At 35.9% G+C, this 13182-nt stretch overlaps 3 protein-coding genes across 6 annotated transcripts; 1 reads left to right on the top strand and 2 right to left on the bottom strand.

The window, feature by feature from the left end:
• The first annotated feature begins 2973 nt into the window (after nt 1–2973).
• LOC109177542 lies at nt 2974–4289 on the top strand. Of its 2 annotated transcripts, none has more exons than XM_019326922.1 (2): nt 2974–4211; nt 4258–4289. In XM_019326922.1, the coding sequence occupies exon 1, from the start codon at nt 3389–3391 to the stop codon at nt 4133–4135; it is 747 nt and encodes a 248-aa protein (XP_019182467.1). In that variant the 5' UTR covers nt 2974–3388; the 3' UTR covers nt 4136–4211; nt 4258–4289. The 2 variants fall into 2 exon arrangements, with proteins under 2 accessions (XP_019182467.1, XP_019182468.1); XM_019326923.1 differs by lacking the exon at nt 4258–4289 and having other exon boundaries at nt 2974–3727; nt 3773–4227.
• Nucleotides 4290–5046: 757 nt separating this feature from the next.
• Nucleotides 5047–6897, bottom strand: LOC109177532. Its single transcript, XM_019326909.1, has 4 exons — nt 6704–6897; nt 6140–6203; nt 5855–6053; nt 5047–5484 (listed from the first exon to the last, which is right to left on the bottom strand). The coding sequence occupies exons 1-4, from the start codon at nt 6812–6814 to the stop codon at nt 5442–5444; spliced, it is 417 nt and encodes a 138-aa protein (XP_019182454.1). The 5' UTR covers nt 6815–6897; the 3' UTR covers nt 5047–5441.
• Nucleotides 6898–12116: 5219 nt separating this feature from the next.
• On the bottom strand, nt 12117–12947 carry LOC109177626. 3 transcript variants are annotated; one of them, XM_019327041.1, is made up of 2 exons: nt 12450–12947; nt 12117–12410 (listed from the first exon to the last, which is right to left on the bottom strand). In XM_019327041.1, the coding sequence occupies exons 1-2, from the start codon at nt 12746–12748 to the stop codon at nt 12287–12289; spliced, it is 423 nt and encodes a 140-aa protein (XP_019182586.1). In that variant the 5' UTR covers nt 12749–12947; the 3' UTR covers nt 12117–12286. The 3 variants fall into 3 exon arrangements, with proteins under 3 accessions (XP_019182586.1, XP_019182584.1, XP_019182585.1); XM_019327039.1 differs by having other exon boundaries at nt 12117–12413; XM_019327040.1 differs by having other exon boundaries at nt 12447–12947.
• Between the last annotated feature and the right edge of the window lie 235 nt (nt 12948–13182).

Genomic DNA, 13182 nt, shown 5'->3' on the forward strand with positions numbered 1-13182 from the left:
CGCCAACAAAAACTGGGATTATTTCCTACCTGCGCATCAAAGAAAGTATCCCTGGGAAAATATCGGCTTTTGTAAACACGAGCTACTAAGGAATCAGGCTTAGTGAGCATTCGCCATGCCTGTTTCCCCAACATAGCTAGATTAAATGCACGTAGGTCCTTAAAACCCAATCCACCATACTTCTTAGGAACACATAGCTTGTCCCAAGCCTTCCAGTGAACTCGGTTGTCCGTCCCAGAACCCCACCAATATCTATTCATCGTTCTTTCTATAGCCGTGCATACTGATATAGGTAGCAAAAAAACACTCATTGAGAAGGTAGGCATAGATTGTGCCACACTTTTCAACAGTATTTCTTTCCCTGCCTGAGACAATAGCCTTTTATTCCACGACCCAATTCTTTGGCGTATTTTATCCTCAATATATGCAAAAGCTGCCTTTTTATTCCTACCCACAAACGAAGGTAGACCCAAATACTTGCCAAAGTTTGGTGCCTGCTCCACCCCCAAAACTTGAGCCACACTTTCCCTATCCACATTACTCGTATTCCTGCTATAACAAATACTCGACTTGTGGTAGTTAACCACCTGTCCCGATAGATCCTCATATACAGTCAGGCATTTCTTTATCTCATTAGCCTCTTCCACATTAGCCTTAAAGAATAAAAGGCTATCGTCCGCAAAAAACAAATGAGAAATCTGAGGGGCACCTCTTGCTACCCTACATCCATGAATTAATCCCGCTCTGTTAGCCTGTTGTAGTAACAACGAGAGTCCCTCTGCACAGATAATAAACAAATATGGGGATAGCGGGTCTCCCTGTCTCAAACCACGCGTGGGTATTATTGGGTCACTCCTTGAGCCATTTATCAGAATACTATAGGAGACTGTGGTCACACATTTCATAATCAAATCAACCCATCTATCATGGAAACCCAATGCCATCATCATATTACGGAGAAAAGGCCACTCCATTCGATCATACGCCTTAGCCATATCCAGCTTAAGTGCACCCCAGCCCCTCAATCCACACTGTTTTCGATTCAGAAAGTGCCCCACTTCTGCAGCTAATAGAATATTATCTGTTATCAATCTATCTGGGATAAAAGCACTCTGTGTCTCAGATATTATTCCTTCCATCAAAGGCTTCATTCTATTAGCCATCATTTTAGCTATTATTCTGTAAATGACATTGCCAAGTGCTATAGGGCGCAAATCAGTTACTAACTCTGGATTACTCTTTTTAGGGATCAACACAATATCTGTCTCATTCAAGCCAGACGGGAGGTCACCTGATTCAAGACAGTTTAGCACAAAACTCGCAACATCCCCTCCTACCACATCCCAGAAATGCTGATAAAAACCCGGATTCATTCCATCCGGTCCTGGTGCTTTATCCGGATACATTGCAAACAATGCATCCTTTACTTCCTCCAGATTAAATGGCCGTAATAGTGAGTCATTCTGCGCCTGTGATACCCTGGGTTCTATCCCCCCAAAAAAATCATCTCCAGTTCCCGGACCCCCAGAGCTGAAAATATTCTTAAAATAGTCCAGAATGATATCTCTCATGGGATCCCCCTCCAACCAATCCCCATTGTCATTCATTAATCTAAGTAAAGTATTCTTTTTCTTTCGGTGAGAGGCATACCTGTGAAAGAATTTGGTATTGGCGTCAGCTTCCTTGAGCCAGTGCTGCTTGGCCCTCTGCCTCCAGTATGCATCCTCCTGGGCCTCAGTGCGACTCAGAAGTTGCTCTATTCGCTGAAACTCGACAAGAGAGGCCGAGTCAGTGCATCCTCTCAAACGTTGTTGATCCCGTTTCAGCTGCACAATCTGTTTCCCATACTTATGGAACCGATCCCCACCCCATCGTGTTAACCGGTTTCCACAGTATTGAACACAACCCTGTAAACCCTGCCCTCTCCCTTCCTGCCACACCTGCTCCACCACACCCCTACATCCCTCATCATATAACCATGCCATCTCAAACCTAAAACCCCTTCTTCTAACCCCATCCCTCCCTACCTCCTCCTGAACTGTGAAAAAAATGGCTGAATGATCTGACTTCCTGGTTCTCAAATTCATAACCTTTACATGGGGAATTATATTGCGCCACTCGTTCGTTATTAGGACCTTATCAAGTCTCTCCTCAATCCAGTTTGCAGTCCCTTTCCCCTTCTCCCAGGTATATGGATATCCAATCATTGGCAACTGGGCCAATCCACAATCCTCAATCGTCTCCCCAAAACCTCGAAGAAGGCTATTCGGATGTGGATTTCCCCCTCTCTTCTCATACTGGTATAGCAAATCATTAAAATCCCCCACCACCACCCACGGGAGATTCGATTTTGCCGCCAACATTCTCAACAAATCCCATGATTCAGCACGCCTATTACGGTCCGAATAACCATAGTAACACGTCATTCTCCAGGCCGGATGACCTGTCATAGTTACCTCAATATCAACGTAGTTTCTTGAGTAACTAAGGAGTCTCGCCGTATTATTCTTCTTCCACAATAACGCTAATCCACCACTCAAACCATCATTGTCAACATAAAATAAGCCTTCGAAACCAATCGTAACACGAAGATGCTCAGCATGATCTCGCGCTACCTTAGTTTCTATTAGAAATACAAAGTCGGGTTGCTTTTTGGACACCATGTCCACCACCTCTCGAACTGTCCGTGGATTACCCAAGCCACGGCAGTTCCAACTCAGCGTACTCATTGGGTTGGGCGAGTCTGTGATCCAGAACCCGCCGTAAACAAGTTTTTTGAGCCATCCACCATCGCTGCCATACGCACTTGCCCGCTGCGACTAGCGTCGCCAAACAGTGATGATCACCCGAAAAAAACGTAGGAAACCGTCGGAAACCTAGCAAACCCTAGGGGAGAAGAAAACTCTAGCAAACCCTAGAGAGAAAAATTCTTGTGATTAGCGGATCAATTAGTTTGACTAAATTGCATAGGTTGTCCCATTGTGTCACGAGCTAGCAATGAGACTCATGCCATGTTTCATCTCTCCCACGTCGGTTGCAGACTTGGTCAAACACAACAGTGGTTGGCATTCATCACTCTACTTTCTACATTTGGAATGCTAGCAAGCAAGCAATCAAGCGCAATCCCCATTTCTTCATCTTCAAGATTTGTGCACCCAACACAAAACCTTCAAGTTTTCTTCATCATCATCATACATCGTCTCATCTCTCGCTTTTTCGGTGATGTCCATGATGTTTTCCTCTGCCGTGTCGTGTCTATAAATCCATGGCACCCCGTTGTTGAATTCCGCAGCTTTGAATTCAAAAACCACTTTTGACTCTTGTGGTTAGGTTTTGAATTTTCAATGGTCGTTTAGCGAATTTGCAGGACCGTGAAATTTCAGTTGGAATGGCTGTTGAGCTCTGTTCTGAAGATTCCAGCTCGATAATCATGAGTCCGAGAATATCGTTTTCCGGGGATGTGTCGCCGCCGGCCGAGGTTGTTCCTGTTCCAGTGGAGCAAAGAAACATGCGAGTGAGTTCTTCGTCGTCGTCGAGCATTGATTTCGATTTTTGTGTTTTAGACTATGAATCCTCGTCGGCGGATGAGCTTTTCTTGGACGGAAAAATTCTGCCCATTCAGATCAAGAGAAGAATGGGTCCGCAAAGAAAGGTAAGGCTGCCACCGCCACCACATCCTCCGCCGCCGCCGCCGCCGCCGCAAGACGACGGAGCTGATGATTGTAGGAAGAAGTCATTAAAGGCGGAAACTTTAACGTCATCGGATGAGCAAAAGCAGAGTTCGAAGCCATGGAGGTTCCGGCGGAGTTCCAGTTTGAGTTGTGGGAGTGGAGCTCTGTGCCCTTTGCCTCTCTTATCACGGAGCAACTCCACCGGATCTTCTTCTCCGATTACAAAGGACAGTTTCAATCCAAAACCACATTACAAGAAATTTTCTTCTTCATCAATCAAACAGTCGCAGTCTGTGCTGTCTAGTAGTCATTATCAAAAGCCTCCGGTGAAGAAATTCATGAGTAACGGTGGGATCAGGATAAACCCAGTCTTGAATATTCCGCCGGCGAGCCTCTTCGGTTTAAGCTCCATCTTTTCCGGTGGCAAGGATAAGAACAAGAAGAAGTTATCATTGTTTAATTAATTTTTTTTTTTTTCTTGCCAAGGGTTTGCCCAATTTTTGTTTCTTGAAGTGAGTTCTATCCCAGATTGCTGTATATATGAATTTGCATGGCATTTAGCATTGGGTTCAACCTTTTAGAAATAATGAATTTGCATTGCACAAATTTTGCTTACAATATCAACAATCATCCTGAAAATTACAATAAAACACGAATAGCACAACCCTTCGGGTTAACTTGTTAATTACGAGGTTTCAAATTTGAGGCAATAAGTTATAGTCAATTTAGATTGATTTACCTTTTTATGGTCCTTGGCTAAGATTACAAGGCAAAATTTCCCGGTACACCCTAGGGGTGTGCAAACTTTGGTGAAAGTTCGATTAACCGACCGAACCGAAGAATTTCGGTTAACTATTCTTTAATTGAAAATTTTCAATTCAGTTAATGATTAAATGATTTGTAAAATTTCGGTTAACGATTAATTCGGTTCGAAACTTTCGATTAACCAAATGAACCGAACAGTTAACAGAAATTTTAAATATATATATATATATATATATATATATATATATATATATATATATAAATAGTTAAATATATATGAATGTTTGGACTTTATAACTTGTGCTTTTAAGTTTGTAGTGTTGTTATGGTATTGTGTTTGTATATTTTCTTATTAATTTATTATTATACGTATTGTTATATGTATTATTTTAAAAATTTAAAACTTTAGCTTAAAAAACTTCGGTTAACCAAAACTGATTAACTGAAAAAACTTCGATTCGATTAATTCGGTAATACAAAGTTCGGTTTAGTTAACAATTAAACCTTCAAAAACCGATTGCACACCCCTAGTACACACCATCGGGTAATAGTTAAAGTTTTCCTGTTACCCAAAATAATAATAGACAAATTTAAAAATTTAAAGAGAGAAAGAGAGAGACTTTACATCCATTCAATAATGTGACATTCAATGACAAAAAGAAAACAGAATCCATTAAATAGTGCAATCAACATCAATGGTGAATAAACTACATAGAAATGGAAGGGGACAGGGGTTCATCTTTCAATGCTGATGTCTTCATCTTCTTGTCCACCAAACAAGATATATTATAGCCCTTGGCTTTACAGTAATGTATCCCCCCATCATTTTGGCAACCAAGTGCTCAGCAGTTACCCAAATGCTATAACCCTTCTTCAGGTAGGCCAGACTGTGCAAATGATGGGTGGTTCAGACACAGGTTGTGACCACATATAATGAGTAGCAGTGACTGAGGTTCATGATTAATTCCTTAAAATAAGCGTCGATAACATGCTGTGCTGATTTCTCTACATGTTGGATTTTCTTTCCCACCTCTCTTTCACATCAAGGCTGCAGTTTTAGATACTCAAAAGATTAACAACGGAAAGATAAACCTAAGATCGAGAAATGCAGTAACTGTAAAAGCTCAATAATGGGAAAAGGATCTGAAAGCAAGCAGCATATATAAGCCAACCCCAACCCTGCACCCCTGCCCCGGGCCTCTATTTTGTTTCTCTTTTCCTACAGAAGGTATTTTCTTGATAGTACTGTCTAGTAGTTGATATCAAATACGCATTTCACTTTCTGGAGATTAGGTAATAACAAAATGAGCCAAGTCAATCTCGCAGGACTTCTATTTAGTGACCCCAGCAGTGCAATTTTGATGCAATGAAATCCAGACTTTATGCAATTGGAAAAGAATAGTTAGAGGAAATGATACCCCCAGTGCAATTTTTGGCGCTTGCTTGACTCGTTGTGTGACACTGTATTGTCTTGTTGTGAGGATGAAATATCAGCCAAACTGCTTTTTGGAACCGCTAAATCTTCTGTTGGACCATCAACTTCTTCATTCATATGTTCTAAACATTCTTTAGCATTGCTGTCTTTACCATGAGATTTGCCATGCCCATTAACATTTCCTGCCAAGATCATTCAGCATCTATAAGACAGAAACAGGCATACGTCTCCACTTTTACATAATCATAAATACAACCACAGTACAAACCTTTCCTCGAGTAATTTTTAGTTTTTGACCTTGATTTTATCTGTAAACGCCTTCGATGCAATTCCTAACAAATACAAGTACCACAGAACATAATGTCACTATAAACAACAAAGGAAGCAGTAAACTATGAAACAGTGCAGGCAGGCAAAGCAGTGTTACTGTAGCATATACACCCTTTGCACACAAATGGCAATGCAATCAGTTTCCTCTTAAATAATTCCTCTTGAAATTTTTTAATTCTTTCTACAATATACAATTTTAATGAAAAATTAAGATTAAATTATTGCTATATTTTTATTTTTATTGTTACTATGCTATCTTTGATTGATGCACCAGAAACAAAAAGACCTGCAATGTCATTGAACAAGTAATTCCAGAAAAAAGCTCAGTAAAACACCTCACAGTAAAATAAAGTGGCAAATATTCGATCAAATTCGCAATCAAAAACACATGTTTTTAAGTTATGCATCTGACTTTAGATCAATTCTTACAATTTACTAGTCTATAACACGTATATTTAGGTTAGATAGCAGAGGCACTTGGAGGATGAGAAGAAAGACATACTTGAAACTTAGAGAGCTGGTCGGAGGTGATGCCGGAAGTAGGCCTGAAATTGGGGCGTAGAGACGGTGCGGATGCTATCGCTGCCTCTCTTCTTTCGTCGTCTTCCTCCATTGCTCCCTCCCTCCGGTCGGAGAAATATTTATGCCCTAAATCCCAGTACTTCCCATTATTATCGTTCAGACCTTTGACGCGAATACGTGATCAATTGTATATTCCCCATTCACTTCAATTTTTTTTTTTTTTTTTTTTAAGGAATAAGGTCTAAATTGACAATTGAATGTAACCTCGAAGTGTAATTAGACTGCTGAATGAAAAAGTACAATTAAATCATTAAATACTCAAATGTATACAATTTCACCTGATATACGGAGATGATTAGTTGATATTTTAAAATAATTTTTAATAATTAATAATTAATTTCAAATATAAAAAACGCTGGGTGGAATAGATAATTTTTAATAATTCATTTTTAAAATAAAAAAAAAATACTGGGGTGAAATGGATTATTTTTAATAATTAACTTTAAAAATAAAAAATAAAAAATTTAAAATTAAAAAAAAAATTCTGGGGTGAAATGGATAATTTTTAATAATGAATTTTAAAAATAAAAAATAAAGAACAAAAATAAAAAACGCTGGGGTGAAATAGATAATTGTTAATAATTAACTTTATTATATTTTATTTTTATTATATTCTATTTTTTATATTTTATTTTTAAAATTTATTATTAAAAATTATTTAAAAGTGCCAATTTACCATCCTTGTAAGCTATTAGGTAAAATTGCATACATTCGAAATATGGTCAATTTAAACTTTACATTGCCACCTTCAGTCGTGACATCAAGTCAATCGGAGAACCAATACACTAAAACTTGATTAATCCTACACCCTCAAAACTCTTATCCAAGATCCACTAAAAGAGGTAAATTGTGAATCACTCCGATTGTCCCTAAGTTCCCACCCGTACATGTATACTTTGCACACAATGGGTCTTAAACTCTTAATATATTTTGATCAGTCAAGGTCTCTCAATGACTTTCCATATTCTTAGTTGTATTCTAACCTCCACACTACCACTAGAGCAAGACTTTAAGGTAAACTTGGAGAATTGTGTATCATGTTAAAGGTCTTGTTTGGCAATAAGCGGTTAGTGGTTAACGGTTAGCAAATAGTAGATTGTAAAAAGATATTTGGTAAAATTAACTATTTAGATCAACTGTTAATATATAAAATGACCTAAAGGTTATACATATATTTATTAATAATTAATAATTAATAATAATAATAATAATAATAATAATGTTTAAAAAAACTAAAAATAAAAAAAAAAAAATAAAGGGGAGCCGCAGCCCTTTTGTAATTTTAATTTGTTTCTCCATTTATCCCACGTCGGTAGGAGAAGTGGAGAATTGAGGCTCCATTTTTTCTAACAACTATGGCTATCCACTGGTGGGCAGGCTCATTAATCAAATCAAGGAGCATTTTAAGCTCCCTCAAGTTTTTTTTTTTTTTTTTTTTTTTTTTTTTTTTTTTTTTTAATATGTTAAGGGCGTTTAAGAGAAAGAAAGTATTTCCCCAAAACGCCATTTATGCAGCGTTTGTAAACTTGGCGGTTTGAAGCAAATTGCTGCTCCAAACTGTCATTTAACCAAACAACATTTTCAACATTTTAACTGGGTCAAAATGTCAAAATGACGAATCTGCCATTTACTAAACATGCTCAAAGAGTTTTTTGTCAAACCTTTTTTTTTTTTTTTTTTTTTTTTATGTAAAGTCAAACTCTATTAGCATGGCCTAAGCAAATTCATATTAATTTCATAATGATGAAGATTCCAAATATTATATGCCAAAAAACTCATTATGTGTATACTTGTTGTTTTGTAAAATGATCGATCAATTAATGAAGATGAACAATTTTTTTTTATAAAAAAGTTTATCAATATTGTCATGTCAAGAGTCCCTACGAGGAGTGAATTAATATGGGGAAAAAAATACAACAAGAGCACCTACTTCACTACTGCTCTATGGTGGATATAAGAGGGGTATAATATTTTTCAAAGAAGTATATATATCAAGTTGATTAATTTAATCTATATTTTTAAAATATGAAATAAATAAAAATGGAGCATCATTATTGATTGGACATCTTAAGTCGTAATCACAGCCCATAAACAGACCATGCAAAATTTTTGGACATGTTGGCTGTGTTAAAAATGTTATTGGTTTAAGTAGGGCAAAGCCCATGTTGCATTTCTTCATTTATGTATTATTTTTTGTTAAGCAATTAAAAAAAATTGGCAATGACATTTTTCCAAATAAACCTTTAAAGTGTAACTAGTAATAATATAGAGTGCATCTATAAACACTCTTGATGGAATTAAACAAAGCATATAATGCATATGTTGAAAAATACGATAACATTTTTGTAAATAATTCAAACTAATGATATTAGTCACACTATAAAGTGCAATTGTCAATACTACAAATTAAAGTGCAACTAAACAAAGCTACAAAGTGCATCTGTTCACTACACTTGTACATATGTGAGTTGCAGTCTACAATGTTGTTAATTACACTTTAAAATTTGAATTATGTATGAAAAGGTCATCACATTTTATCTCTCTCATTGTTTTAACATTCGTTCAATCTTTTCAAATTAGCAACTCTAAATGGTTCTTCACTTTCTTGTGGTAGTATATATATATATATATATATATATATATATATATATATATATATATATATATATATATATATATATATATAAGAATGAACATTAAACAATTGAAGGTGGAGTCAAAACACAAATATTTAAAAGAGTGAAACAAACATAACTAATGTGTTGATGAGTAGTGTAGTGTAACACAGAAGTAAGGCAATTTAATCTTTTAATAAAGTGGTATAAATTAATAAAGAATCGAAAATGAAGCTCAAAATCCAAGCAGGCATCTATCGTCAAAAAGTAAGTAAATGAGACAGATAGATGTTTAGATGAGATGAGAATAGTGGTCAACTTTTCATGTCTTTTTCCAACTGGCCTTCTCAGCACAACCTTTCAAACTCCATCTCTTCTTTGCCCCCACCATTTCCAAAAAGCAATGCTTTTATTTCAATTTTAATTAGTGCCCACCGCCATGTGTGTGTCTATATATATGTGTGTTGGATTATATGAGAACAAGCCTTTAGAAGAGAAATAAGAATTAATTAACTTACATATAGAAAAATTGAACGGATACAAACTTGAACACTAAATACACAATTTTTAGATTTCTTTCAGGTTTGCACATTGAGTATTAACATTTTTGCACATATAATATTAACATTTTGCATATTTAGTAGTAAAAAAATGCGCTTGCATGCAAAAATTCAAAAGTACATTGCACGTTTCGATTTTAAAGTTTATGAGTGAGTTTTTTGTTTTATTTGATTTAGTGGTTCACTTTTTACTGTTTAAGATCTAACATTTATGGTTTAGATTTAAAATTTACGAAGTTTGCATATGTAGTTGTTAAAGATTACATATTTAATTAGGTCTGTGTATTATTAGTTATTAGCATGGAAATCTCACCATATTTTTACAATTTCCTATTTAATTTTCAGCACTTGATAATCTTAAATGATAAACGGATGTCTACATGTTTTCACAGAGGTACTAGGTAGTTCTCATGGAAGTTACATGTGTGTACCCGTCAGGCTATCTGTTTAACATATGAATGGAATTTTGAATTTGTCTGCACTCTGCATAATTCATAAATAAATAAATAAATAAAAAGAAAAAAATAGAGGAAATAATAGATTAGGTTTGAATGATGTGAATAATTAAGAACATGAAATTTAGTGCTAACAGCAAAGAGTAGAAACGAAGGCAAAGTGATAAGTGGTGGTGTGATCCCCACCGCCGCTTAATGCTTTCAGTAAACCAGTGTCAAAATTCACGTCATGATTGGGGGGAGGGGGGGGGGGGGGTTATAATATTCTTTATACAGTTAATATGTATAATATTACAATTAATTATTTATCAAAAAATTATTTAACTACAAATTATTCACAATTTTTGAACTTTATATTCAAAACTTAGCAAATAGAACTAAATGTCAGTGCTCACAAGGGATCTGTCCAGTTTAAACATAATCCCACACTATCATCGTCGATGTTCGAATCTTAGTATTTTCTCCTAAATACTGAACCATTGAACTAAGCCCATGCGGATACTATAAATTATTGGTTATATTATTTAACCTAACAAGAAAAATGGGATACTATTAATTTGCTAAAGTGGTAATATTTTGGATCTGAAGATCTATTATTGTCGCGATAAGGTAGAAAAATATCAAAGTGATCTTTCTTCTAAAGTAAAAATTTTTCTTTCTTTTCTTTTTCCTATTTTTTTCCCCTTGAATTTGAAAATTTTAAATTTGCAATAATGTGTAGCATGCCGCCTGTCTTACATTATCCAAAGATTATGAGTATACTACAAGTCTTTCTAAATATAGTATATATTAACACAATGCTAAGTCATTAATATTTAAAATAATAATTATTTACTATAATAGGCATGATTCTTTTTTTACCTTATAACATTTTGAAATAATGGTTAAATTAGTTTTTTTTTTAAAAGAAAATCAAATTAAATTAGTTACTTAACTGCACACAAAAATATAATTAGATCACTAAAATTTAATAAAATGTAATCAACGCACTGAACAAGTCAAAATAGTAAAATTGAGTCATAAGTGACATGCTCTCTAGGTTAACCGTTGACGTAACAATTAACTTTTAATAAATTATTTTAGTGATTTTAAATACCAAAAATTAAAGGGGAAAAAAAAAAAAAACTCCAATCTCACCTCTTTCTTTAATCTCCGCTAGAGATGGAAGTATGTACTTTATCATAGGCTCATAGCCCACAGACAAAGTGCACTTCATCGAGGAACATATTACTCAGTAATTAGCGGTAAACTATTTAGATTTTATTATTTAAAATTAATAAAATAAATTTTAAAAATATTTTATTAAAAATTTATTGATACGTCAACGGTGAATATGTTATTTCAGTAATTATTTTAACTAATTCAACAAATCAATTGTAATTATTTTCTAATTAGACCTGTTACTTCATAATTATTTTGGCTACTTCATAATTATTTTGGCTACTTTAACGAGTCAATTGTAATTATTTTAGATTTAATGATCAAATTACATTTTTGTATACAATTCTAATTTGGTCCTTATTCTTAAAATTTTAATAATAATAATTATTATTATTATTATTATTATTTCAATATGACCCAAATTATGAAATTCCAATTTTCCCATTAAATACTTGAACATATGATAGAACCAACTTGTCCGCAAATTACTCCTAAAAAATTTCAAGAAATTGAAAGAAAATGTATGAGAATGAAATAAATAATGGCATATAAATAAATAATATATTAATATTCCAAAAGTAATTTTGAAAGGTGGAATATATGTTTCCGGCGAGTGGAAAAAAGCAAAAGAAGGAATATACGCAGTAATTAAATAATTTTTTTCAAAAAAAAATCTAAAAATGTATTTTCTAAATATCCGTACAACTGTAGATTACTCGGGTATGGCCATGAGCACTGGCCGCCAAGCTCGCCTGAGCAATCGTTGCCGAAACGTCGCCGACAGCGGCCGAAGCGAGCGGCTTCCGATTCGCCGCAACGACGACGCGCCGCCGCCGCCGCAAGCCGCGGCGGCGGCCGACAGCAGCCCCTCTCGGATGTTTCCGGACGACTTTTCATCGGGGGACGGCGGAGAAGACACGAACAAATCCTTCAGCTTATGGCTAACCACCAGCTCCTTCCCCTCCCCTTTCGAATCGCTATCGCCGTCAAGCTGATCCGGCGAGCCATTATCCCGGCGCGGGAGGCGTCGCCCGCTGCCGCCGCGGCTGAGCAGCATGCGGAGCGTCTTCCGGCGACGGAGGTGGATTACCGGGCTGGTCGTCGGGCTCCGCGTTGGGCTTCCGGCCACTGCGCATTGGGTCGCTAACAGCTTGAATTTCTGCAGAGTCGCCATTTTCTTCGATCCGAGTTATGCGCCCTTGTTTACAATCGTTGAAATTGCGAACTCGCAGAGTATGAAGAAAATGATGAATTTGATTTTCTCAGAAGCGAGATCTGGGCTTGAGTTGCGCCATGGAATTTCTCAGAGTAATTATGCAGTGGAAGAAGTGGAAATGTTATGAAGTTAAAAAAAAAAATGGAGAGAAAAGAGGGAAAAAGTGGAAGTTTAGAAAACGGGCCGTTCGGTTCTTATTGGGCTTTCATCCACCCCCCCTCACGCCTGACGCACCATTTCTACACGTGGCAACTGTACCCACTTTGAATTCAGTGCATATACTTTTCTTTTTTATAACTCAAATTTCTCTGCTTCACCGTATTAATTTTGAAATGTTTGGCAAGTAATTATTAGCTAATTAAGTTAATGAATTTGACTAGTTGATATTATTA

The sequence above is a fragment of the Ipomoea nil genome, unplaced genomic scaffold (genome assembly GCF_001879475.1).
Source record: "Ipomoea nil cultivar Tokyo-kokei standard unplaced genomic scaffold, Asagao_1.1 scaffold0805, whole genome shotgun sequence".
NCBI lineage: Eukaryota > Viridiplantae > Streptophyta > Magnoliopsida > Solanales > Convolvulaceae > Ipomoea > Ipomoea nil.

Coding starts and splice junctions, on each gene's coding strand:
- LOC109177542 (XM_019326922.1), top strand. CDS start 3,389: ATGGCTGTTGAGCTCTGTTCTGAAGATTCCAGCTCGATAATCATGAGT.
- LOC109177532 (XM_019326909.1), bottom strand. CDS start 6,814: ATGGAGGAAGACGACGAAAGAAGAGAGGCAGCGATAGCATCCGCACCG. Junction 6,204..6,703: donor ACCAGCTCTCTAAGTTTCAA/GTATGTCTTTCT, acceptor TGTATTTGTTAG/GAATTGCATCGAAGGCGTTT. Junction 6,054..6,139: donor TAAAAATTACTCGAGGAAAG/GTTTGTACTGTG, acceptor TGATCTTGGCAG/GAAATGTTAATGGGCATGGC.
- LOC109177626 (XM_019327039.1), bottom strand. CDS start 12,748: ATGGCGACTCTGCAGAAATTCAAGCTGTTAGCGACCCAATGCGCAGTG. Junction 12,414..12,449: donor GAAAAGTCGTCCGGAAACAT/CCGAGAGGGGCT, acceptor CGCCGCGGCTTG/CGGCGGCGGCGGCGCGTCGT.